General features: G+C 40.9%; 2 protein-coding genes across 3 annotated transcripts; one reads left to right on the forward strand and one right to left on the reverse strand.

Annotated features, from left to right (window-relative positions):
• Positions 1-415: 415 nt before the first annotated feature.
• On the reverse strand, positions 416-26958 carry ANKRD22 (ankyrin repeat domain 22). 2 transcript variants are annotated; one of them, XM_077784629.1, is made up of 11 exons: positions 26740-26958; positions 25464-25615; positions 23738-23829; positions 12538-12781; positions 11425-11520; positions 10227-10539; positions 4092-4283; positions 3220-3327; positions 2827-2904; positions 1893-1991; positions 416-1156 (listed from the first exon to the last, which is right to left on the reverse strand). In XM_077784629.1, the coding sequence occupies exons 6-11, from the start codon at positions 10245-10247 to the stop codon at positions 1079-1081; spliced, it is 576 nt and encodes a 191-aa protein (XP_077640755.1). In that variant the 5' UTR covers positions 10248-10539; positions 11425-11520; positions 12538-12781; positions 23738-23829; positions 25464-25615; positions 26740-26958; the 3' UTR covers positions 416-1078. The 2 variants fall into 2 exon arrangements, with proteins under 2 accessions (XP_077640755.1, XP_077640756.1); XM_077784630.1 differs by lacking the exon at positions 26740-26958 and having other exon boundaries at positions 25464-25930.
• LOC144246591 (lysosomal acid lipase/cholesteryl ester hydrolase-like) lies at positions 15704-24746 on the forward strand. The gene is made up of 9 exons (XM_077784504.1): positions 15704-15832; positions 17707-17821; positions 18062-18260; positions 19069-19178; positions 20025-20161; positions 21076-21216; positions 21935-22006; positions 23296-23364; positions 24513-24746. The coding sequence occupies exons 1-9, from the start codon at positions 15704-15706 to the stop codon at positions 24744-24746; spliced, it is 1206 nt and encodes a 401-aa protein (XP_077640630.1).
• Positions 26959-27031: the final 73 nt, after the last annotated feature.

The following is a 27031-nucleotide window of genomic DNA, read 5'->3' on the forward strand; positions in this document are numbered from 1 at the left end:
ATTGTCAACAAAAATAAAGATCCATTAGACCAAGGAGGCACAACACAGCAGTGTATGAAAGAAGTTTCCCTTTTATTGCTGCATTATTAAATCACAAAGCACTGGACCACTTTTAATACATTGCTTATTACTGCAGGTTTTCTTCTGCCTTCACTTATGCAAGAGAAGACTCATGCATATATTATTATTATGATTGGTATTATCCTGTCCTGCATGCATCACTCTGTACAGTATGCTGTCCTGTCTAGTCCCATGGGAATGATACATCTGGTTTCCATCAATGGCATTTCATTTATTGACTCCTTTTTTTCTTTAGTACACTGTTTATATTGGAAAGGTAGTCAAGAGACCTTTTTCTCTACTGAGCCAAACATATTTTCTTTACTCTTTCTTAATGCATTAATGTGATTTTTATGGTCTCCAGTAAGGCATTGAATCCCTTTTTGGTGTTCCTTAAATGAAAACAAAAGAAGATAGTCCTATCCTACAAGATCCCTTGTAGCAACACCGTGAGAATTAAGGTGTGTGAAAATTGTAGGAAGGATGGAAGGAAGAAGGGCTCAACTGAGAGATCTGTTTTCCCAGCCCCTCCCATTGTAGGAAGATAAATATTAAGAAGAAGGGTACCAGGTCTTTTATGACTGTTGTAGCATATTATTTAGTTTTCCTATGGAACAAGTAGCACACATTCTAAAAGATATTTTATTTTCGCAGTGACTGCATTATATGTATATAAACCATTATACGCAATTTTTAGGTTTCCAGATATTTTATAACTAGCTTTCAAAATCCACAGTCTGCAGGAGTCAAATAATAAAACTGATGAAACAGATGGAAAGGGCAATGTTTTGAACACTACTACACTATTGTAGTAATTCATGGCTTAGTAAAATAAAATTAACTTCATGGCCTTGGCCTGATGAATCTCACACAAAACTGTCCAAGTCTGCAAGGAATGGGTGGATGTGGACTGAGTCTTTATCAAGTGTCACCCCTCATCCTTTGCAGGACTCCCACTGTTGTGAAAGGCGGATTGTCAGATGAGGTAATTTTCTGCATGTCTGAGAATCCTTGGTGGCTAAGAATCTTTTCTTATCATGCTTTCAATGCTGTGGAACTGCAATCTTCTTGCTATATCTAAGGGAGTCTCCCCATCCTGAAAGAAACACATGAAATACATTACAAAATGACAGACGTGGGTCTCATATAAAGAGATTTCCTAACTTTGCCACCTGTGTAAGGTCCCCTGTCACTTCTGCTCTAAAATAAAGATTTCAGGACATGCTGGGCCTAATACTGCTCTGGCTGAAGAAGGGAACAGAGACCTCCCCTATAGTAGGGAAGTTCCTGGGAGTTATATCCAAATGTATGGAGCTCAGCTAGTATTTGATTTCAAGAGCAACACAGGTAATACACAGCTCACCTCAACTCAGTAGTGTGGATACTCCCAGGTCAATTCTGATTTGGGCAGCACTTGAGCTGTTCTGGTGACAGAAGCAGCCTGACCTAGCCTCTCAGAAGAAGGGTGCCCAACAGTACAAAAAACACCTTGGGAGACTTTTATCCCTGCCCTGAAGCCTACATTTAAGGAACAACTATAGAGTAGCTCTGAGCTAAGAAGAGGAAACAAAGATAGGTAAGAGATGTGCTAAGCCAGGGGACATGCAGGCAGTGTTTACTGGTAGAAATCCAGCAGTGAAGGATTCATACTTTAAAGCTGCTCTAGTCAACAAAGGCAATGTAACAAAAGTTTCGTACCACCCAGGAAACAAATTGGCTGCCAGGAAGCTGTGCACCCTTCTCTTTAAACTGCTAAGCTAGCTAAGGCCTACAATGTACTTACTGCTTGACCACCATGATAATAAATACATTTATCAACTTCACCTTCTTACCTGATTCTTTACAGAAGTGTCTGCATGAGCTTCAAGCAGTAGAGGAATGACTGCCTGGTTTTTCATTTCACAAGCATAGTGAAGGGCTGTGTTGCCAGACTGAAGGGAAAGAGGATATTAATTTTATTTCTATGACTTCTTTAGTAGAGCTTAGGTAAGTAGAACTACCTGTAGCCTATCAGATTCTCCTCAACAGCTGGATGCAAAACACATATACCATTTCCTGACACAATACACTACACAGTAAAACAAATACATTACCATGAGAGAAACAGGAACAAAATAATTCTTTCCCTGGGATGCAACTGCTAAAACAGGCTTGATACATCAGCAGGAAGACAATAATTTCAGAGGATCATATGAGCTTGATCTCAGAAATTAAATATTAAACAATACTGTTTGCTTGTACCTCAGTGTTTTAGAATTTCTGATAAAATTGGTGTTTCTCCTTTTCTACCTTAGAAAAGAGGAGCTCTTTACCTAACCCAAGTAGGCTAGTGGGTACATAATTCTGTGTATGGCAGATCAGCACACTCTGAAGACCAAGAGAAGACACAGGGTCTTGCCCTTTAGCCCACAGATCTGTTCCAGTTAAAAATCTTATAAATGCTGAAAAACTGAGATGCTTATATCACTAGAATCTTTACAGAATTGGGTATTTAATACATAAGTACATGAGCCTGTCTTGCCTGGATTCTCTTACGAGGGCATTGATCAGAAAGGGAGGATTAGTTGATGAGTGGGGAATTATTTTTATATACACTATACATCTATTGCCTAAGTGTCAAGCAGAAACACTGAATCCTCCTGGTACATTAGACAGTTCAGTCCCTGATGCTCCTAACCCAGCTATGCTGCTAGAAGGTTCTGTAGTCTGTTTTTAGTATAGTTTCCTGCATGTGACCCACATTTGCATTTGTATAAACCCACTTACAAAGTCTGTAGCATTCACATCGACTCCAGATCTAAGCAACATCTTGACCAGGTGTTCATTCTGTTTTGTCTTTGAGACCTGTTTGGTGCAAGGGAAAGAGTAACACGGAAAAACAGCTAATCCACATATAGTCTTAAGTATATTTGTGCTAAATACCATGGGGTTTTTTTCCAAAAAGAGGCAAGGTCTCTAGAAATGTCAGACTGATGCAGTAATGAAAATCTATTCCTTCACCAGTTACAGCCACAGCAAAATCCCTTCTCCTTCTGTTGTACACATTGAGTCTTGCTTTAAGAAAGCAGTCCATATTCTCTAGAGGTTCCTGGCCTGAAACACTGCCATGAAAAATGGCAAGGGAAAGATAGAGTAATTTGTGCTTCCATCCAGACTCACCATGAGAAGATATCCAATGAGCATAACTGGCATGAGGATTATGATGAGCACATAGTCAAGGAAGGTGAAACGTTTTCTCACAGCATAATGGAGGCAAGTGCGGTGCTTCTAAACACAGAGCAACTCTGATTAGTACCACATTCAGTGAACTCACTGTGTTTAATATTGACTAGAGTAGACCATTTTTAAATTCCACAAGCTTTCTCTTGGACGATCTAATAGGAAATCTCCTGTGTTTTTCAAGCAGAAATAGACACAAATGCATCTTGTTTCCTTCAAGTAAAAGCACATTTAACACATAGAGGGTCATGGAAACTGGATTACACATGCAAGGAGGATGTGGGATCCAAAGGATTCCATGTTGGCAAACTTTGACCTGGCTGCAGAAATTCAAAGGACAGAGTGGGTATCTTATGTGGCTGTTGCTGTCACACAGCAGGAGGAATCACCACAGACCCCCCTCTTATGGAGGTGCTGGCTACTGAAGCAAGGACATATGAGACCTTAGGACATCTCTTCTGGGACATCAGAGAAAAACAGGAAAGTATTAAAAACTACCACAGACTTCTATTGATAATAGAGTTTGAAAAAAAATCTTTGAATACTGAATATACCAAAGCAACTAAAGGGCAGGTCTGCAAAGTTTTGTGCTACAGTGTTAAACTTGCTCCAGGTTGTCAAAATGGAGCTGGACACATGGCCCTAAAATAAGCAGAAAAGCCTTTTAGTTCCACCTTTAGTTCCTTTTAGTTCCTCCACATATCCTCAGTATGAAACAAACTTGAGGTTTGTCTGTGCTTGCTAGTGTTCCCACTGGCACTTCAAGAATCGGAAAGAACAGAACCACAAAGGAAGAGTCAGTGGCCACTTACCTTGTTTCTGAGGTTGACATCAGCATGTTTCCTAAGAAGATAATTCACTATCCTGTTGTTTCCTTGTCTACATGCACAAATTAAGGGCGTGTCTCCAAGGAAGCTGTCCTGTACATTCAAACAGTTGCTGTTGCCCTCCAAAAGGAGATGAACTTTATTGAAATCGTTGTTATAAGCTGCCTGGCAGATGGGCTGAAGTGAGAAGATAATATTCATCAGCACGTGTTTCACTGAGACATCCATACTTCCCATTCTGGCTTACACCTCACACACCCCAGAACACTTGACAGGGGCTGTAGTTCTTGGTGCCTTCCAGAAGATGGTGGTAGGAGACGTTCCTGCAGCTGCTACGCAGCTCTCAGCCCAAGTCACAGCCTCTGCACAGTGGAATGGATTTTCTGTTCATTTTGGATGCTAATTCTATAATCCAGGAAATAAATCCTGTTTATTTGCAGCCATTAGGGAAGAAAAAAAAAAAAAAAGAAAAAACCAAATCTGGCTTCCATTCTCACAGGAGTTGGTCAATGTATTAAGCAACAAGCAGGGACAAGCCCATGTGCCTGAGTTTATCTCAGGGTTTCCCTTTGGCTGAGCAGAATGAGCCACTCCTGACTCATCTGTTCCCAGAAAAGAACCTAATTTCAGGTGAAAGTTGAAAAACCAAGCCCCTACCAATGTTTCTTTTCTAGACCTTGAAATACCTAAAAAAAAAATACAGGCCAGGATGCCCACAGGTCAGATCCTGCTTGGCTTTTGAGAACTGCTTGCTGGTCAGCTTTTCGTTCAGTCTTTCTACACATCCTTGACCTAAACTGCAATTCTTTCCCTCTCCAGGAGCAAAAATTCCGACTAAGGAGAAACTGAGAAGGGCAGGAGTACTGCAAGTTTCTAACAGCCTAATACAGGCAGAAACTAACATTTATAAGTGGGGCAGACTGGTAGAATCTGAGTTCTCCAGTAAAAAACAGAGTAAGTCTTTATATTCTTTGATACAGAGGATTTTACCCAACATCTTCGAAAACAGAATTTTTCTTTAAATATTAGCTGTAGTTCTTGCTCTCCATTCTCCTTTTTTTCACTAAGTGCTCTACATGAAAAAGATCTAGTCCTGAAATCTGAGCTCCTGCCTCACTCCTCCAGATTGTTCATTCCTCTCTGTCTCCCCCTCTACCCCTACACCTTCCTGCCTTAAAAATATTAATCTTATTTACACTTTTTCAGCCAAACTTTCATCTACAACACAGGCTTATATCCAGCATAATTACTGCTTAGTTTTCTGGACAGCTGTGTAAGAGAAGTGATTTATTTCCAAAGGAAGTATTTACATGCCTACCAGACCTTGCACCACTTCTTGTTTTGTTTCTATTATATCAGTCAAAAATCTACAAAGAACACATGCCATATTTTAAACTTGCACATCTCTCTGTGTTTGTATAGAACTGCACATATACAATTTGGTATTTTACATTTCACCAGACCCAGAACTGTTTTAATGATTTTGAAGAGAAAAGCCTCTTTCAAACCCCTTTTGGTGTGATTTGCACACAGGTGCCATCTAAAAGATCAGTTTTCTCTAGAACCTTGCTCTCTGTCATGTTGGTATCTAGCACTGCACCTTCATGTCCAGGAAAGAGAAGATCTGTGGAGTCTGTCTGCACCTCTGATTACCCTACCACTCTATTCTTTAGGTATTGCTTTGCTTATTTAAAGATGTAGGAGATTTGCTCTTTGGTTGAACATCTGTTCAAATCCCAGTCATTTACCATATAAATTTATTCCTTCTAGGCTGGTTTTGCTCATTCAGCAGCTCAAGGATATATTATGCTTTTCTTTCTGCACTGCTTCCAAGACTTTTACTTGCTAGGTGATTAAACCCAAGACATTTCTGACTGATGCTCTCTTTGATCCATGGGATCTTTTTCTAAACCTTACACTACAGCTGAACTCAGTTCTAGAGCCATCAACAATGATGGCACAGAGACCACTCCCTGAGAGACCACATCATTTGGGGCTGAAGTCATGCACAGAGCCCAGCACACACAAGTCACACATGCTCTTTCACCTTCTGAAACCAGCTGTTCTCAGAAAACACCCAGGGCACAGAGAATGTAAGGAAGAAGTTTTCATCCATTCCAGCAACTAACACCTGGAAAACTGATGTATTTAAAGTGTGATGCAAAGTAAATATGTATTTTGAATTGTTATTATTCCCCTGGAGTGGGGGTACTTTGTAGAAATTACACTGTCTGCATTAACATGTTCCATTCATATTTAAATAATAATAATAATAAATCCCCCCCCCAAAAAAAAAAAAAAAAAGAAAAAAAAAACACAAAGGAACAAAAACTTTTTTCCCATTTGTATAGGATTTTTTTTTTTTTTTTTTTTTTTGAGGTCCACTCTTCTGGTTTGTATTCTTGAAAATACCTTTTAGTCAAAGGAAGGTCACAGACCAAACTTGTAATATACTTCTCAAATTGACTTTTCCATGGCTGGAAAAGCAAACATCATAGCAGAATATTTAAGTAAATGAACAAACAATATCAATAACTGTAAATTCGTGATATTAATATCAATAACAATAAGGATTCAGGAAAAAAAATGTGATAGGGAAATATAAAGATATGAAAAATTACAAATAGGTGGCAATCAGCCTCTTGTCCAAGAAAGGCAAATGCTCTATTAGATAGTGTCTCTCACAGACAGAGATGTTATAGAAGCACTTTACTGGTATAGTGTGTAGAGTTCTTGTCATTTGGGTCCTAAAATGAGATGAGACCACAGAAGGAGCATGAAGCATCTCTACAACTGATAAATATGAAGAGCCTGAAGAAAGGTTGATTTGCTTAGCTGGGCTAGGGAGAGACAGCACTGTCCCTAGTGTTCCAAAATAAATTAAAGGGTCAGTGGTAAAGAAGATCAATTAATTTCAAGGAACATGGTAAAAAAGGTGATACATCTGGCCAAGAAATTTAGCATGAAAACTAGAAAGAGATTTGTATTCATAAGCAGAGTAAAGTAACAAAACAAGCTTCCAGTAGCAACAGATTGGACACAAAACCTGCCTGGCCCCAGGCTGGGGCTTGAGCATATGCCAGGATTTCTGTGGTTGTGAAGCCTCAGCCACAAATCTCTTTTCCATCTTTCACTATTTTTGGGTTGTCACTTTGGAAACCCTATCTAAAGGAGGACTAACTGTGCTTAAGACCGTTTTAAACTATTCCCCAAAGTTTGCTTATAAGACAGTAATAGAATTCCTTTCAAACAGGTAGAGAGCATCTATCTGGAGTATCAGCAGGGAGTCCAAGTATGGAGTTAGAACAGTGCTAGGTACAAACAGTGGGTTCCATACTAAACCCAAGAAAACATATTTCCTTTAAGTCTATAGAAAAGCCTGGAGGATAAGAGACTGGAAAATCTCACTCTGCTTTCTACGGTGTTAGAAGATTGCCCCAGAAGTGACACAGCCAGTTTCATACTTGCATTATGGTTATTACTGTTGCTATGTTATTGTTATCCACTCATCACACACAAGAGAGAAATAAACCTGTGAATAGGACTCAGAGTACCTGAGCTATGCCAGGGGCAAGCCATACCCAAGGAATCCAAAGTTTGTGTCTTGGGCTCATGCTCCGCTGTGGCGAGGAGCAGGACAACGACAGCAGAAGTCTGCTGGCAGTGGAGGACAGCCAGGAGAGCCCCTGCAGCTGCCCTTGTCCCAGAGATCACTGGCAACTGCAGCATGGACCTGTCTTGGAGTCTCCTTTAGGGATGTGTGAGCAGAGAAGTGCTCCCACAACTACAGATTCTGAAGAAAGCACCAGTGGAACTGAGTTCTCAACTTCTGGGCACATTTGCAGTCCAAGACACAGAGTGGCTTCTCTTGCCCACACCACATCATTTATAAATCCCAGGAAGCTCACAACAGACCTGGCCCAGCTCCATAAAGCAGCAGGACAGAGCCAGCACAACAAACACTGCACCCATACAGACACGGGCTCAGGTGTGAAGGGAGGGGGAGCAGGATCCACAATTCAGCTTAGGCAAAGAGGAAGGGAGGGCCTCTCTGAAGGATGTGGCAGCAAAGCCCTTCACTCTGCTCTCATTCCCACTTCTGCAGCACCACCCAGCATTCAGACAAGGTGCACAGGATGAACCTGACAGTGTGACTGCACAAAATGTACAGTGGAAGGGAGGGAAGAAAACAGAATCACAACCCCAAACACTCCTTTAACCCTCATCAGAGGTGCCTTTGCCCAGCCATAGAGCCAGGGCTAATCATGAAGTATGGCACACTGCCCACCTGAAAAAAAAGCAGTGGGCAGACACTGGAGAATGGAAAGTAGAGTTTGAAGATTAGATATACCAATAATTCAGTGTTTAAAATCTCTCTTTTTACAATACTTCTTCTTCTGCAAGCCCTTCAGACCAGAGTTTAGTTGTTCAGTATATAAGGCTTCAGAAAAGATGAGAAGTACTCACAGGACATGCAAGGGTTTCATGGCTGAGAGAACTCAGTACCAAGATCACCAAAAACGTGGTGCAAGAAAAGCAATAACACTTGCTCTATCAGGAAGGGCAGTTATAGAACCAAATTTTTAATTTTTTTTAATCGATTGTGGAACATGATTGATACTAGGTCATAGTAGTTTACCCAGATCTAGATTAACCACCACATCTGAAGCTGTCTGATGTTTTCAGAATTACTTGCATCACACTCTGCTTAGCTTTGATGAGCTAGTGATAAACCTCCAGCTATTTAGCAAGTTCTACCACACAAGTAAAGGTTAAAGGCACAGTATGAAGGACAAAGCATTCAACCAATAGAGAGGAGGTGAAGGTAAAGCCTGTCTTGCAACTTGGAGAGCAATTTCAGTTTATAATTGCTTCCTCCTTTAGAACTCCAGGGGATTGCCTAAACTGTATCAACTCATTGCAATTGTTTAGAAAAAAAAGGAAGACATTTTGTAATATCAAAATATTCTGAATCAATCCATAGCCTCTTCCTTTGTACTAAAATTATACCAGAAAAGCATGCTATGAACTTAACAGGAAAGTCTAAATTATGTTTAGGATGCTGAGGAATACACTAATATCCAATACATGCTTCTCAGAAAAGGCAACTTATAACTCTTTATTTTCAGTTCTCCAGCTTTCTATCCTGTATAAATCAACCATAATTTACCCAGAAAACTGTATCTCAAAATGTTTAAAGTGAGAAAATGAATTTATATGAAAATATTAACTAATAAGCATGAAAAGCATGGACAGTATTTGAACATTCTTTAAACACCTGTGTAATTAAGCTAGACAACACTGCTTTCCACTGCACTACTACCTCAGAGTAGTAGATCCGGAGAGGGGCAAGAAATCCTTTCAGAATAAGCTACAGTCTGTTCAGCCGATCACCTTATGAATGCACAGATTCAAGTTCCTGGTAATACTGAAAGAGGAGAAGATACTCGATTTCATTGACTGGCTTTTTGGAAATAAAAGAGTGGCTTTCAGCATAGAAACATAGCCTTTAAAAGTAACAGCTATGTAATGCTACCTCCAGAAACAGAAACACAGTGCAGTGCACTCTTTTCACAGTCACAAAAGACCAAATCTCTCATTTGTTCCCACACGTCCAAATGGGAAATTTATAACATAATACGTTTAAGTAGAATTTATGCTAAAGTACAGGAAAATATTAAATGAACTGTAGTTTGGGGACAAACCCATAAAGATAAGATAAAAAATAGTTACCTTCCTAAAACAATATGAGGGAGTGGAAGGTTTTCTTAGGCATTAAGTTTATTATCTGTATCAGTGTAAGCCCAGGAGTTGTCTGCTTTTTGCAAAGCTGTTTGCTGCTTCCACCATGTACAGAATCGTTCTGATCTCAACACAGAACAGAAAATGTTGAACACATAATTTGTGCAGCCATGATAATTACGCCGGTTATTGCATTTTCTTGGCTTCTGTAAACAATATTACTGACGGCTTGTAATAGACAAAGGAAAACCTTTCCAAAGGGAAAAACTTCCAGATCTCTACAAGCCGGTGCATGGGAGGCTGCAAAGGGAGCAAACCAAGTCCGGTGAATATCCATACCTTCAACAGCGTCAGTAACTGCAGGAAATGGTCACGTACCTCTGAATAGAGTATCCCCATGCCTATTCTTCACTCTGGAGCTCCTTCTTGTTCAACAGCCCAGCAACTCACCCTCACTTGAAATGTGCTAGAGCTTGTTTGAATCTGGTTAATAGTTAACTCAAAAGTATCACTTTTTCTTAAGCTATGTTTCCTCTCAGTGCTTTCTACTTAGTAGCACAAAACAATTGTCTTCAGAAACCCAGCCCAGAGAGGTAAACGTGAGAGCAGCAGCTTATGGGAGACTGGCGGAACAAGTTACAACACAGAAGCATTTTCCTTTGTCATTTTTGCAATAACAGCCTCCAGTTACCTAAAAAGGAAAGTAGCAAAACAGGTCGAAGAGAGAAGGGAGAGAGAAGGGAAGAAAGTTTCACAAGTAAAGAAATGGAGGAGTTAAAAGAGGACAGAGGGTCCAAAAATAAAAACATATTCCAAACCTTCTGCAAGAACACCTCAAACGCCTGTCAGGAAAAGGGAAACAACTAAATCCCACACCTTTCATGAAAACTCCCAGTATAATTAGCCTCTCACTCTTTAATTAAACAGGCCGGTCGCTTTCATCACTTTTGTTCAGTCTTCCCCTTCTAGCCCAGCCCAACCAGTGAATATGATTCATGTTTAACCTAGTAATTTTATATGCTAATTGGGAACAGAATTATTACTGATGTCCCTGAGGATAATATGCTGATGACATTTCTGTACTACACTCAGTCTTTCTGAGCAAGGCAAGTGTATTTCAAATTTCTGTATTCACCTCAAAAATATCTTTTCCCTTTATAGTTTAAATCACATTTCATGTATTTCAAGCAAAATTTTAAAAAGTTTTAAAACATATGCATGTAGGATTGCATCTTAAACCCAAGCCCTCTGCCTTACATTTAGCAACTTCTATTTCCAAATAATTTTCATATTGATTCTCAGCAAGGTAGAGGACCATCTCCAGCCTTCTCTAATTAAAGTAGTACAGCTACTGGCTGTAGTGTTCTTTTGCTGGCACCAGTTCTAACCCTTTCAATGGCTGCTTATCAGAAGAACGTTAGGCTGGCACGTAACAGACACAGAGATAACACCCATCTGTGACAGACTCACTGGCATCCTTACACCAAACTGATCTTCAAGCATGTGGTGAATATGACATTAGGCTAAGGACATGGAAGAGTGAGTAACACCTCCAAGCTGAAAAGGTCTTCCTTACCATTATTTCATCAAGATCTTCTCCACATCAAGATCCTAAGATATTCACATCCTCCCACATCTATTGACCTGCTTGTTGGAATTTATAAACTACAACCTGTTGAAAGAAATATCGAATCACTAAGATGATACATAAAGCAACTTAGTAGTTTAATTAATCTCTTCCTAACAAAAATAAATAAATGTATGGTAATCTGAAAAGGTATTTTAAAAAACCCCAACAAACCAAAAAAAAAAAAAAAAAAAAAAATCATTGAAGTGACTACTTTGGTCCCAGCTTCAACTGAAGAGCACTTAAGCAGCCCATGATGAGGTATGAAACTCATGCAAATGTATATAGATGTATATAGTCTCAGGTTCACTTCTGATTAACCTATTGATTCAGTGCTCTTTGCCATACTTGCAAATGAAGATATGAATCTTGAAAAAATTATTTTTTATGAATAAGGGGTTTTTTTATTCCAAAGGGTGTCAAGACAGTGCATGGACAAACTGTCCCCTAGCCAGTCTGTGGAGGAAACATGATTCTTACTTCCTCACAGAATTCAACAACACTTCAAAAGTTTCATGTGAACCAGAAGGGAGCTAAATATTTTTCAGAAGGACCTTCACCAGGGCAATAATAAGGTAAATTAATTTTTTAAACTAGATATCAATAGCTGAAGAACAGCATATTCAATACGTCACAGAATATAATTTGTCTCTTTAAATTCCAAGCAGTAGAATTTGTATTGCCACAAATCACAGGAGTTACATTGCTCTCAGGAAAGCAACCTGTGGCTTGTTGGAGACATGTGCAGAACAATCCTCCCAAATGCATATTCCCAAGAAATGCAGACCTGGAATGGCCAGTGTCTGCACAAGAGGGACACTGACACCTTACACTTTCCCTCAGAAGACTTTTAACCACTTATACAGCATTCTTGCAAGGGTCCCTTGCACCTCTGCTGCAGGACAGGATTGACTCAGACCCAACAAGCACAAAGAAACCCCTCCATGGCATGGACCAGAGCCTGTATTTCATAACCTTAAACTCAGTTCATGCTATGTCCAGCTCCAGGCCAGACCACCTGGACTTCAGTTTTGCCACAGCATTTTAAAACAGAATACTTACTATCTCATCTGCCCTGGTTCTCTGAGTAAGGACAGTCCATCCTGGGAAGTTTCTGTTCCTAGGCTTTGTGGTTTTTATTCTCTTTTTATATGTGTTACTTTCATTCTCTCTTCCCTTTGGGCTAACATTTCTTTTGCTCTTCACGTGGTTCCCATCAACAATATCAGAAAATATCTCATACATCCCATATGCCACCACAAGGTGATATAGGTAAAATGTTCCAGATCATTCCCAGCTGGCAGTTCTATAAAACAAAAAATGTAGGATGGTGTTATCTGGGAATAGAGCAAAGCCTTCAATATGTCTCATCAAGTGGAGGTATCAGACCTGCTGAGCTGTGATGCTTTTCATTGAGAAATCACCTTTTTGGCTTTTCCACATACTGTGCCCTACTTCATAAAGCAGAATTGCTTCTGTGGCGACACTCAGGTTTTGTCCACTAAGTACTTACTTCATTTATTTTCCCAGGCAAGGCAGCATATCATTTGCACCCACGTTTCCAAAAATTTCCTGCAATCAAGAAGCCAGGCCAGTGTCAGTAGGATCAGGCCCCCAAGGCTGACTTCAATTAAGTCAGAGGATAGGGAGGGGTCTCTAATATATTGCAGTCACACAGTTCATCAAGGTGGCTCGGAAATAATAAGACTTGGTTCTAACACCCTCTCTTGACTTGAAGTTTAAACAATGTTTTCAAACTTAATTAAGTTCCTGAGAATCCCTACAGAAGCAGGTGATTCAGAGCAAACTCTTTTTTGTATGTTGTGGGGTTCACACCTTTCAAATCACTTCTGGTTTTATTCTAAGATTATCTAACAGAGAAGGATTGTCCCCAAGCAATCAGCAATTCAGAAAACAAACAACTGGTGCAGAACCAGCGACCGAAACGGCTTTTGTACTACCCACAGCAGCAGAGATCACATTCACAGCTAGAAAGTTTTGAGAAAAGATGGATTCTTTCTCCTTTTTATCCCAAAATATAGGAATTACAGCACTTACTAAGACAGGTAGCAGTACAAAGATCTGCCACAGCCTCAGGGAACAAGAAAACCAAGTTCCTCATAAGTATTCTAATGACAGGTTTGATGTCTTTTTAATTCACCAGATCCATGGTGCAATTTGGTCTTTCAGAATATCATGCAACGGTGCTATTTATCACGTAATAACTCCACTCCTTAAATACTGCCAAACAAGCAGCACTTAAACATGCTCTCCTGTGTATGCAGATCTCACACAGAACTCTACTGCTCTACTCCTTTTATTGGCACAAGCTTCTGGCAGTGAATCAGCAGGAGACTGACCAGGAACTGCAGCAGGAGGTGCAAGCACGAGTCAAACCAGAGGTAAATTTGTTTGTTTGCATCCATGCTCTCTTTCTCCTTGCCTGTCTCCATCCAGCTGTGCTGTCCTGGTTCTGTGCAGCTGGTTCTCAGAGCAGCCAGCCTGCCATCCTCCCTGCCTGCCGAGCATCAAAGGGCAGGTGTGCCAGAGGTAGAGAGGAAAAAGACTTTGGCCCATGCAAATGGGAAAAAGGAGTAATTAATTGTTTTATTTTGTTCTCCTTGTTTTTTTCCTCTAGGGACTCACTGCAGATGCATGGAAATCTCAGCTTTGAAAACATGTATATAAATTAAATAAATCTTGTTCTTATAGTTCCAAAAGCATTTGAGTTTTCCCTGCAAGTTAACCCAGATTTTCTGACATCTGCTAACCTGGTGTCTTTCTGTCCCATTTATAGTGTATGTGAAGTCTATATGACTCTCTCAAGAGTACACTGATGAATTTCTAGAAGGTTTAAGGTTTGTTTTCATTAATATCAAAAACCCTCAGAAATGGCACTTTTGAATGTATCTTTCAGGCACCTTCCTCTATTTTATATTTTTTTTGTTGTTGTTGTTGTTTTTTTGTATTTCAGTTATTTCCAGTTTGCCATAGTAAATGTCACTCTTTGGCATTGTTCTGTTGCATAAAAAGACTAGATTATTGTTCAAGGCTCCTACAGTCATGACTTGGCTATTGAGATTAATGAGACAGTTGTGTGCCAAGCCTTGGAGTTGATTGGTGCATTAGGTCTGATTTACAAAGCTTTCATATTCAGTACAGTATTTAGAAACTGCACACCATAAACAAGGTAATAATTTAGCTACCCCATAGCTTTGTCTTTACTTTATTTTATCCTGAGCTTTTTAGTTTTTTTCCCAAATAATGCTTGACATACAGAAAAAGAAGAATGTGTTTTTTACTTTTGTTTGAACTAAATAAAATAGCAGAAAGCAGTGACAATTTACTGTGAAACTGTGCTTCCAGAGCACACAGGTAGGATGATTTCTGTTGTATTGACAGAAGAATTAGAGTGTTCTCCTACAAAGTGCATAGGCCACAATGAGTTTAGATTTCAATATTCAAAGTATTACACTGTATATATATTCTAATAATATATAATTATATATATTTTTAATATCTATCTATCTCTCTATCTATCTATCTATTTATAATATTCCAATTGTAGCTTAATTCGAATGTGGTCACTCAAGGGATATGATAGATTTAATAAAAAATAAAAATAATTGACAACTCACTCACTCCCTCCCTCCTGAAGAAATTCTGAGGAAACAAATAAACATTTTACCTGTCCTTTCCACACTCTCCAAGTCTGAATGATCTCCCCTACGGTGTTTCAGATAAGACACCCTGGGTTTATGACCTGTTTCATCCATGCTAATTACAAAAGGTGGCTACAGCCAAAAAGCAGGGCATTAGCTATACAGAGAGCACTATGGTTTCTGTTCAGACAAGCTTTACGGTGACCACCAGACAATGCCAAAAATCCAGGAAAATTCAGCCTTTTCTCCAAGACAGATTTACAATAGAAAAAACCATATGTAGAGAGAAAGAAGGGTATCATCACAAACAAGCATCAATATCATATAAACACAGGCCTCCAGGTTGGTTCCTTCTCATCCTGGAGCCTTGGACTCATTTGTGGTCCACACAAAATAGGAAAAGCTATAGACAATCCTGCCTTTACACAGGTACTTATTCTGGTAGCCCTTGGGGAACAGACCTCGGGCAACCTTCAGGAGACTCTCCTCTTGGGTCTTCCTGTGGAATTCCACACCACTCTCTTCCTAATGAACAAAGAGCATGTGCTCTTCCACACAGCCCCAAGATGTGGTGCCTCCTCGTGCTGCTCTGCTCCCAAGGAATTGCCTTTTCAGCAGGATTCACAGCAGCCTCCACTGCAGGTGTTGACACAAGCCGCTGCATGAGCCGCAACCCGGAATGTTTCATGAATGTTGTGAGTTGGGTCACCTTCTTTCACTTTTTCTAAAGCATCTTTCCCACTACCACTACCACTGACTAACTGTGCCTATCAGGAGGCTAAAGTAAATTCCCTTCAAAGGGGTCCCTCTGGCATCACGGACCTAGAGGAAATGTTGATGCTCCTATCCAAACAGCCTGAGCTAGAGAGAAGAATTCCTTTGCAGTGGAAACAAAAGATTGGCTTCTACTCCCAAGGCCTGCCCTTCTGTAACAACCTGTTTGCCTAGCACAGTGGTAAGGGTGCTTGAGCCCCTACTTCAAACAGCAGATTCTCACAACAAAAACCCTTTGCTCTGAATCAACAAGGTTTCCTCACTGTGGCAGTAGTGTAGTAGGTGGTGCTGTAAGTCTGAAATAGGAGATCCACCCTCTATGGCTTGCTTAACCACACTTGGGCAAGAAAGGATTCACTGTGGTCAGATAGAGATACTGCTGCACGTTTAATATCTAGAAAGGTACAACCTTGTGGTGGGGAGAGTGGGAACTTCAGACAAAGTTCATTAGAGAAGCCCTTCTGTTGAGTCGTGAAGTGCTGAAAGGACCCCCTTGATTTCCAAACTCCTTCTCAAAAAGGAGTTTGGGTGCAGCTGAATCCAGTCTTAGCCTCTGACTCTCACTGCTGAAGGCTAAGGAATTATAAAGGTGTGATTGAACCATTCTTCAACTTTGTCCTGCAGGGCTAACCAAATATATTTATATAAAAAAAAAAATTATTTATTATAATTAATGATTAGACAAAAATATCCTAATCAGATTTTTTTACTACACAGAAAAGTAGCTAAAACTACTGGTATCAGATAATATAGAACAGTGCATTATAACAATGAAATCATATACAATCATATAAAAGCCATTGTATTAAAGCTAGTGAAAAGAAACTATTATTAAAGAAGAGATTTATGTAACTCACCCTCACCCATATCAACTGTGAGCAAAATCTCTTTTGCTCATCCTCAAGGAGTAACTTTGAGGGGTGTCCCAACCCAAAGCAGAAATGTTCATACACACTCCAAGAAGGAATATATTAGGAGAACTTAACCATATGAAAGTGGACTGGACTTTGAAAGTATAAAGTGATTGACTACCTTATGTCTCCAGGTTGGCATAGCAGTTTATCTTTGCCAGATCTTCGTTTCATTATCAGGATGCTAATTTGGGGTTGATGCGTCAGACCTGTTTTAGCATAATTCAACACCAACAGAAACACATGGTGTTCCTTCTCAGCACACCACTGATAGCTTGCAAAACAGGACATTATTTGAGTGGTCTGACCACATTCCAAGGCAGAATATCATACTACATACTGTGTCAACCTGTGTCAGCAAAACAGGATAAACTATCTCCCAAAAGGTTAGTCACTCACTTTGTCCCATAATAGGGAATCAAATTCCAGACAACTACCATCTAAGCAGGTCTTAGAAGACTTTACTGCATCCTGCTACTACTATAATTCTGTGTGGTGCTTGAGTGCTGGAGCTACAGAAATTACTACAATTTGAGTGATAGTAAGCATTAAGTCGAATACACAAGCCACTTCACAGAAATCTATCCCAGCTCCTCTCACTGCTGTTTGCATCCTCCAGCCGCCATGGCTACAGCATGGCAGCTATAGAATCATCCACAAAAAAGAGAGCCTGGGGTTTGTTTTCCTGCAGGAATCCCTTTTGGTGTCCCTCCCTACCACTACAACACAGAGCAGTAGAGAAAGGCTAGCAATATGCTATCACATTTATCTTCCTGGCATGTTCTTGGCTAGCTTTCCTGGGCAGAAGCAGCCTCTGAACAGTTCTTACACCAATAACTACACTGTAAATGCATGATAAAAAACTCTCCTTTGGCTTTCCACAGAGTGAAATAATCAGATATCATGGATTCCCCAGCGAGGAATATGAAGTTCCAACGGAGGATGGGTACATCCTTACTGTTTACAGAATTCCTTCTGGAAGGAACAGCCAAAATGCAGGTATGATATACAGGGTATAAGGACAGCCTGAGAGCCAAGTCTTACATGGATTCTCCATCCTTCCCCTTTGCATTGCAAAGTTCCATACCTTGCCATCTCAGCAAGGGCACCCAGTCATTCAGCCTAGAATGCAGCCTGAATTCTGTATATTAAAACACTCCAGTAAAACCGAAATCTGCACCTCAGTTTTAACTACACATTCCCTATTACTGTTACAGCCTAAAATCTCTTCTGTTTTAGGCAGGAAGCCTGCAGTCTTGCTACATCATGGTGTTTTAGGAGATGCGATTCAGTGGATTTCCAACCTGCCCAACAACAGCTTGGGCTTCATCCTTGCAGATGCTGGCTATGATGTCTGGTTGGCAAACAGCCGAGGAGACACCTGGTCTTTAAAACACAAGACCCTCAAACCCTGCCAGAAGGAGTTCTGGCAGTTCAGGTACTCTGTGGAGAAAGAATTTCTGAAGAAAGAAACTTTCAGGGAACTAGCAAGATTAGGCAGTTGCTACTAGAATGAAGAACCTTTCCTCTTCTGGCTGTATGAAAAAAATTCCGCTCTGAATTATATGAAAACATTACATGTTTTCATATAGTCTGACTTCAAGTGGGACATGCAACATTTAAGGAGACTAGACAAACCCTTTTCCACAGATGCAGCCACTCCTGGGCATATCAGGGAGGTTATAAGAAGGAATTGGCTGCATGATCTGGATAGGCTCTTCTGGAATCAGCACACACGGAAGCAAAGCTGGAAGTACACAGATCACCTTTGTCCATACAACACCCTGGTTTCTTTGGGAAGAGGCTTCCTAAACTGGGAGACATCTGTAACCTTGATGTCTTCCATCAGACACACCGTGTCCCAAATGCAGAAAGGGCAGGAGCCTGCTCAGCTCAGTCTAGAAACCTGATCTACTACAGCTTAGTTGTTATCTGAGAGATAAATTTATCTGAGAGAAAACTATTTCTTGTAGTGCATGCAGGTGAAAGCACTGATTAAACTCAGTTCCCCAGAGGCTGCAGCTGTCAGGTGAAACTGGCACTTCATCCACACAGAGCCCAGCAGGCAGCCAGGCTGCACAGCTGCACCCCTCTGCCCACTGCCCCAGCTCAAGCAAGGATGCAGACACAGTGTGCAACCTCCTCCTTCAACGGGTCCTGCTTGGTGCAAGGGACAAAACTGACAGTCAGTAACTCACAGGGTGACAGTCAAATTGTCTGCCAGCTTTTTGTGTTTCTCCCCACAGCTTTGATGAGATAGGTAAATACGACATTCCAGCAGAGTTGAATTTCATCATGAATAAAACTGGACAGAAGGATGTTTACTATGTTGGTCACTCTGAAGGGTCAACTGCAGGTAATGTTAGAACTGTCTGGGTACCAAACAGTCAGTGTTAGTGTTTATGATTTATACATAAGGTCTGTGAGAAGACTCTGGGGTTTATGCTACAGTGTAAATTGTCCTTTTAGAAAAACAAACTCAGAAACAGAGGAGAAAATTGGGGGAAGTGGCATTATTAGAAAATCGTTTTCCTTTCTTCCCATGTGTGCATTCTAAGAGTCTTTTTACAGAATTACCAGTTCAGACGAAGTCACCACCTTCATTGTCTTCAGATAATTATGTCAGCTAGTTAAATCCATCAGTGGAGAAATTTATACACATTCAGAAAACAGGATGGGACAAACCCATTTTAGCTTAAATGCCTTCCTTATACTCTTCCTTTATGTGTGAATTTATTTTCATGCAAGTATGTCCTTAATCACAAGGAAAAATTTTATTCTTAATCTTCAGATAATTATTGTATTGCTGAATGCCAGCATACCCATGCACAGTCTTTTAGAGACTGCAAGCTGAGAAACTCTTTATTTTGAGTTTAGGGAACTTTAGAGAGAATTTGAATTTCAAAAATCTGATTAATATACCTTTTCAACCAAAACTGGCCTTAACACAAAATTGTCAGTTCTGACAAAAGCAGTATCAGGACATGCTCTAATGAGCTTGTGACCTTAGAATGAACTTTATCTTCCAAAAAAAAAGGTTTTAAGCAAGAATCAAACATTCTCTTTAGGTCTGCAGCACAGAAATAGAAAACAGCCAATGGGATGTTAATCTAGTCTCACTCCTTTGCTGCCTACTGCTTTTTTATTTATTTGGTCAGTGGAGATCTCTTCATCAGCTTGACTTCCTTTTCTGAGCTTGCAGGATTCATAGCATTTTCTACTTATCCTGAGCTGTCTCAGAAGATTAAAGCATTCTTTGCTTTGGCACCAGTGGTCACCATCACACATGCTACCAGTCCTCTGGTAACAATCACCCGGCTTCCCCAGTCACTGATCAGGGTAAGTAATTCCTCCTTCTAAAGAAAAAGACAATTGTCTGCTTTTCTCTACTGGACTCAGTCAACCTGAACTTTTAGGGGGTGATCAGTTAGAATTTAATTCAGCGTATCAGACTTCCGACTTTCTAGGGAGCTGAACTGCAAGGTTTCACGTAGTATCACTTTTGCAATTTCTTGAAGGTAGCAGGCATACTTTCATAATTATTTATTTAAGTCAAGTATTTCTGAAGAAGACTTCCAAATACCAGAACAAAAGAAATCTAATATAGTCTACTAAATCTAGCCTTAAGCACTAATAAAAACCACATATAAAATATTTCATATCTTAGTTTCATCAGACATGCAGATTATTTATGCCCATAAAGTATTTACTTGTAAAGTGATAAATGGAGTTTAAACACCAGAAGGTGTCAATAGAATCTGCTGGGAATGTGGAAATCATGTATGCTATACTTTAGGTCAAACCACAGAAGCACATCCTCTTTCTGTCCAAGCTGCACCCATGATGTGACTATAGAGCATTGAGCTCTACACTCTTCTCATTTGTCTGATCCCTCTTTACTTAGAAGTGTTAATCACAGTACAGTTTGTACCTGCTAGGAAAAAAATATTAGGGCAAAAAGGGACTTCGTGTATTCTGCGGCCATCAGTGCAGCCAACTTCCTTTCTCACTGAGATCAGTACACTAAAAACAGAGGGATAGTGACCTCCAGAACTTGTCTCAAGGAGAAGGAGGAACAGGTGGTCTGCCCTTGGGAAGAACACACTATAAAGGATAGTGGGATAACAAGCAGTTTCAGCAATCTTGCCTCTCGTGAAGAGGCAAGACTATTAAAAAGAGAGAGTGACTTAAAGAAGAGAGAGTTTTCTGCATGAAATAATCTTGCAACAGCTAAGAAAAGTTTTTCCCCTCAGTTACTGCTTGGCTGCAAAGGATTTCTTCAATACAGTGAGCTGATGAAAGGACCTGTAACACAGTTCTGTGCATGTCTGGGGAAAGTTTGTGGCAGTATCTTCAACTACATCGCTGGGGGCAGGGTACAAAATATGAACACGGTAAGCACCTCAATACAAGAAATCTGAAGAAGCTTTGAAGGGTAACTGGACAAAGATCTTTTTCTCCTTTGCAAAAATTCATATATTTTCCTTCCAAAACAACAAGACATCTGACTCCTCTGAAGATAAGAGATGGTTTATTTTTGCTTGCTACACCTTGAAACGTTTCCAGCCAAAACTCAGATCTGTTTCTTCACACTTCTCCCAGCAGAAAGATTGGATTCCTTTAGTCTGGCTGATACCTCTTGTTCTTACAGACTTTTCACATGTCTGTTCTCCAGTCACCTTTCATCTCTCAGACTATTTAACAAGTGTACCCATGAAAAGCTCTCACACATGCAGCTTCATTACGCTGAAGCAAACTGCATATTAACAATCTTTCTCTACTCGTTATGGACAGCACTATTTAAAAGCATAATAAAAATCATAGAACCTGGGGAAAAAAAAGGCCATACATGTTTCTCAAATTATGTTTTCTCTATGGCTATGGACTAATGTTGAAAATATTATTCCAAAGGTAAAAAAATCCTATGTAATCATTCCCACTGTAAACTAGTGTATTTGTGAATCTTTCCTCAGCTTCCATTTTTATATCTGAAGAATGTCCTATAAAAAGGGGGGTTTAACACAGCAGCAGTATGTTGCTCAGGGCCTTCGCAGTTTTATTATGTCAGAGCACTGGATCTCTGCCTTCATAACACTTCTGCTTTGTCTCCAGAGTCGAACAGATTCATACATGGGACATTACCCAGCTGGAACATCAGTACAGAATGTTATTCATTGGCAGCAGGTACAACTATGCTGACATATAAACACTCTTAGTATGGCTTTTTATGCAACTGACAGCCAACAGGGAAGTCCAGAGGTGACAGGTCTGGAAATCTGCCCATCACATCTCACCTGTCACAGAGGGAGCCCTGCTCCCCATGGTTAACCACACCACTCCCTGAATTTCCCCTTTGTCACCAGGCTCTGAGATTTCCCCAGGGCACATCACACCTCCCTCGGCTCTAATGGCTTCCAGCCTTCACCCTTATTTATGGAGATGTGTGCAAAAAGCTGCAGAAGTGAACACAAGCACAGCCTAGGCACTTGGCAGGTGGCATAAGTGAGAACTTTACAGTCAGGGATGAACCAAAGTGATCTAGGTTAAAGCTTGTCTCCCAGAGGATTAATTGCAGCCTTGATTAACTCCAAAAGCCAGTTTAATGCACAAATGCTTCTGCTGACACAATGGCAAAATGGGGATCTGCCTCTTCTGCCACCTCATGCCACTTTCAAACCTAAGCTTGCTCTGCCTAGGCTCCAAATCCAACCAGGACAAGATGGCACTGGCTCAGAAATACATCACTCTATGTGAACTGTGAACTTAAGTGAACTCTAAGTGAACTGTGCCACTTAAACCAGCCCTTAAATACATGTGTGCTGCTGTATATCCCCTGCCTAAAATTCCTGGTAGCCAGACCAGAAACCCAGCACCCAGAGCCAGAAAACAGAGATGAGCTAGCAGATTTCTATCATATCCTCAGTTACTTAGAGGTTTAGATTTTAAAAACATGCACAGACATTATCAGTAAAACAGGTTAATCCTTTATTATTTTGATATTCCTTTTAGACAAATCATAGAAGACAAGAGTTTAGTGCTAAGGTAATCACACTCTGCTCCCAATATTCTTGTATGCAGTTCAGAGCCTCTGATATCGCTGCTGCTACTGTGAGCAGAGCAGAGCAGACCAAGCAGGCACACAAAATCCAGGATTTTGAGGAGGTATCCCAGGCTAGTGAGAGCCCTGACATGCTCCTGTATCACAAAGAGCTATGTTAGCTAATTAAAGAGCCAATTAAGGTAGGGCAGCAAGGCTTTAATAACTAAACATAACAAGGGCAGTGGTTGAAGATCAGGAGAAAATGCTAGCAAGGGGAAAGGTGGTGAAACCACTTATCCCACAATCCCTCCTCAGTATCCCTGGAATCCTGTCTACTGCCAGAGACTCAAGTTCAATCATATGCAAGAAAACAACTCCTGCACTCTGTCTCTTAACATTTTCACTTTGTTTGTCCTTGTTACAATACTAACAGATAAAACATGCAGATCAATTTCAAGCTTATGACTATGGCTGTAAGGAAAACATGAAGAAATACAACCAGGTAAGGCAATTCATTTTTCTGAGAACTCATCCTTTGGTCCTGGAAAAACTAAGAAAAGAAAAATTAATACATTAGCACCTTGAATGCTACAAAAAGAAGGAAAGGGTGGTCTTAGGTAAAGCTTCACCTGAATCTAATTCTCATAATTGTCAGAGTCTATTCACAAACACAGCACATACAGATTCTTGCAACCTCCCCTACTGATGCAGGGATGCGTCCAACAACATGTCAGCTTGCCTGCCATTCCCAAAAGGCAGAGTCACACCCAGGTCTTAGGACTGGATGAGTACAGAGCTCTTACCCAAAAATCCTCAAACTGTGTTTCAGATAAACACTAAAATGGGAATGGAAAAAAATAATTGGAAATGCATACCTTGGTTTTCAGAGGCTACCTGCTGTAAAAATTAAACTTAAGGGATGGTTCAGTGTGGCACACTGGAGAGTGCTGGGGAGAACTAAAGTATCCTGTATGGAAAAAAAGGAAACAGGCAAAGTTTAGTCTGTAGGAGCTTTAGTTACTCTGTAGTCAACACCTGAAAATGCTCTGCTCCTCATGCAACTCTTAAATCTCGCCTGATTATTTTGAGGTTTGATCAGATCAGTTTACTTGTGCACTTTGTGAGTCAGGGCAGGTTTTTTTTAGGGGGGCACATTATTTTACTAGTGGATAAAGATTCCAAGGACACCTTCCTTCTCAGACACCTTTCATACACGCATACAGTCTTTAAATACCTGAAGTTTAAATTTTTAAATGGACAATGTTTTATTTCCAATATTGTGGAAAGTTAGAAAATGGCCCAAAAAGCAGTCAAGAAGAAAGATAACAAAACCACCCTTTGATAAGGGTAAGTTCCAAAACATCTTGTGCATGGTGTCTTACCACACTGACAAATAACCATCCTGTGTTAAGTCACTTGGTTCAGATCTCCATTTTAACCTTCTGTGTTTCTTTAACTTCTTCTGTGATGACAAGCAAGGCAGGGAATGGGGTTAGGGCAATGAGCAATAAGAGGGTGGCATTCATCCTTATGGTTTTACTGGAGGCAGTGCAGAAGCAAAAGACAAAGAGAGGTGCTTGCACAGAAACCTTTCTCTAAACACAACTTTGATACAGCAGCATTCACCCAGGTCTCCTCCCTGTCTTACAGACTGCTTCTCCTGAGTACAAGATAGAGGAGATAAAGATACCAATTGCTGTTTGGAGTGGTGGACAGGACAAATTTGCAGACCCAACAGACATGGCAAGGCTACTTCCTCGGATTACTAATCTCATTTACCATGAGAATTTTCCTGCATGGGGACATTTTGATTTCTTCTGGGGCCTTGATGCAACTGAGAAAATGTATCTGAAGATCATTGAACTACTAAAAAAATATGCTTAAAGTGCCACAGAGGGATTTAATTCATGCAGTAGAAACCCTAGAGATTTCTATTTAGCAGTTGATTATTGGTATAGGGATAGGTATAGAGGTTTACAAACTGCTGACAATTGGTTTGCAATATTTTTACATTGCTTCTCTATGGTGTTACACTATTTTGATGATTGCAGTCTTTCTGAAGAAGCTGAGGTGCATGTAAATGACCACTGAAAATATAAATATATTAGATAGAACACTTCAGGTATCCCTTACTTTGGAAGATTTCAGTTTTTATATGACTGATTTTTCGAAGATTTCATTTTCTGTTTCCTTGTTGATCTGCACTACATATTTCACTTGAGACAAAGGTGATTTCCCCTGAAAACCTAAAATGGAAGATAATTTCTCTGTTTACTGAACTTTGCTGAAGTTGAATCATTTGTCATCCTGATAGAGTTTCTCCTGTTTTCTTCTCCTCACAATACCAACAGCAGCAAGGAAGACCCAAAAGATTTTCATCTGTAAAACTACCCTGGCATCTAAGCAGACAGGAGTGTCTTACTCCAAAGAGCACAACTCTCTTCATGTTCATAACCTGGCAACTGGGGATTGAGAAGATGCAGGCATAGCAGCAAACTGTACATAAAAGACAACTGCATCCATCTCAATTAATATTCCTGGCACTATAAGAAAAAAAGTTGAAGTTCTTCTAGGTCCTCAGCTCATCATGCCAGTGCTCACCTATGAGGCTATTCCAGGGGGTACAGATCACACCAAAGGGTTCATCATTACAGGGCAAGTCAGGAGAGCTCAGGCACTGTGGATGTTTCTGGGTGGGGGCATAAGCCCAGATTCCTCAAACTTGTGGAAAGCGAAATCCATTTGATAATAATCTGGGAGATAGAGAGCAACATAAACAAAACATGTTTGTCTCTCGTAATATAGAAAACACATGCAAAGGCCACTTTCATGCAAACATATGCAAATGACACACCTCCTCTAGCAACCTGTGGTACCACTGGGAACTGAGTTCTCAACTTCTGGGCACATTTGCAGTCCAAGACACAGAGTGGCTTCTCTTGCCCACACCACATCATTTATAAATCCCAGGAAGCTCACAACAGACCTGGCCCAGCTCCATAAAGCAGCAGGACAGAGCCAGCACAACAAACACTGCACCCATACAGACACGGGCTCAGGTGTGAAGGGAGGGGGAGCAGGATCCACAATTCAGCTTAGGCAAAGAGGAAGGGAGGGCCTCTCTGAAGAATGTGGCAGCAAAGCCCTTCACTCTGCTCTCATTCCCACTTCTGCAGCACCACCCAGCATTCAGACAAGGTGCACAGGATGAACCTGACAGTGTGACTGCACAAAATGTACAGTGGAAGGGAGGGAAGAAAACAGAATCACAGCACTAAACTCCTTTCACCCTCTCTGCAGAGTCAGGGCTAACCATGAACTAGGACTGATTCTACAAACATGAATCAGAGCACACAGCTCTGCCCAACCAAATAAAGCAGTGGGGACACAGTGCCCTTTCAGCGAGGTGAAGGAAGATGGATCTAGCAGTTCCTCAAAATCTGTTTGTGAGGACACTGGTCTGAAATTAATTACTCATCCTGGAAGCAGTCACCAAGGGCTTCCCCAGGACATCAAGTTCAAACTTTTCTAGAGCATCTTCCCCTGCTGTACAACAACCAGCCACAGGCACACCCTGCAAAAAGTTACAGGGAAACAGGTCATCAATATGATCAATACCTGCCAAGCAAGTTGAGCAGAATGACAAGAAGAAGGTCATCCAAACTTACCACGGAGTGAGTAACTGCTGCATTGGCTGAAAATTCCCAGCAGAGATCTAGGCCAGCTCAGAGCACTGCCCTGCCTCCTCAGAAACCCAGCCTACCTCCTCTGCTGCAGAGGAGGAAGGCCCTCCTGTCCAGCATGTCCCTTCCCAGGTACAACAGCCCCACACTGGCAAACACGTCTTCAGTTTCATTCACGTCCTTTTGCTCCTTACCCACAGCTTCCTCCACAACGGTGCTAACATTGCTTCCCCTCAGTTAGCCCTTCCCGAAGTTCAGGAGAGTCCAGGTGAGGTGTGCATACTCTCGGGTACCCGAGCAGATAAAGACTGACTGAGTGATGGCCGGGCTGACAGCGGGACCGTGGGAAATGCGGAGGGGACGCATCCCAGGCGCGCACGGACCATGCTGCACCCCAGCACCCGCTGCCCCCGCCCGGCACCCCCGCTGCCCCCGCCCGGCAGCCGCGCGGAGCGGGATGCGGCCCCGCCGCCCACCCGCCCGGCG

This window comes from Lonchura striata, chromosome 7, assembly GCF_046129695.1.
Source record: "Lonchura striata isolate bLonStr1 chromosome 7, bLonStr1.mat, whole genome shotgun sequence".
NCBI lineage: Eukaryota > Metazoa > Chordata > Aves > Passeriformes > Estrildidae > Lonchura > Lonchura striata.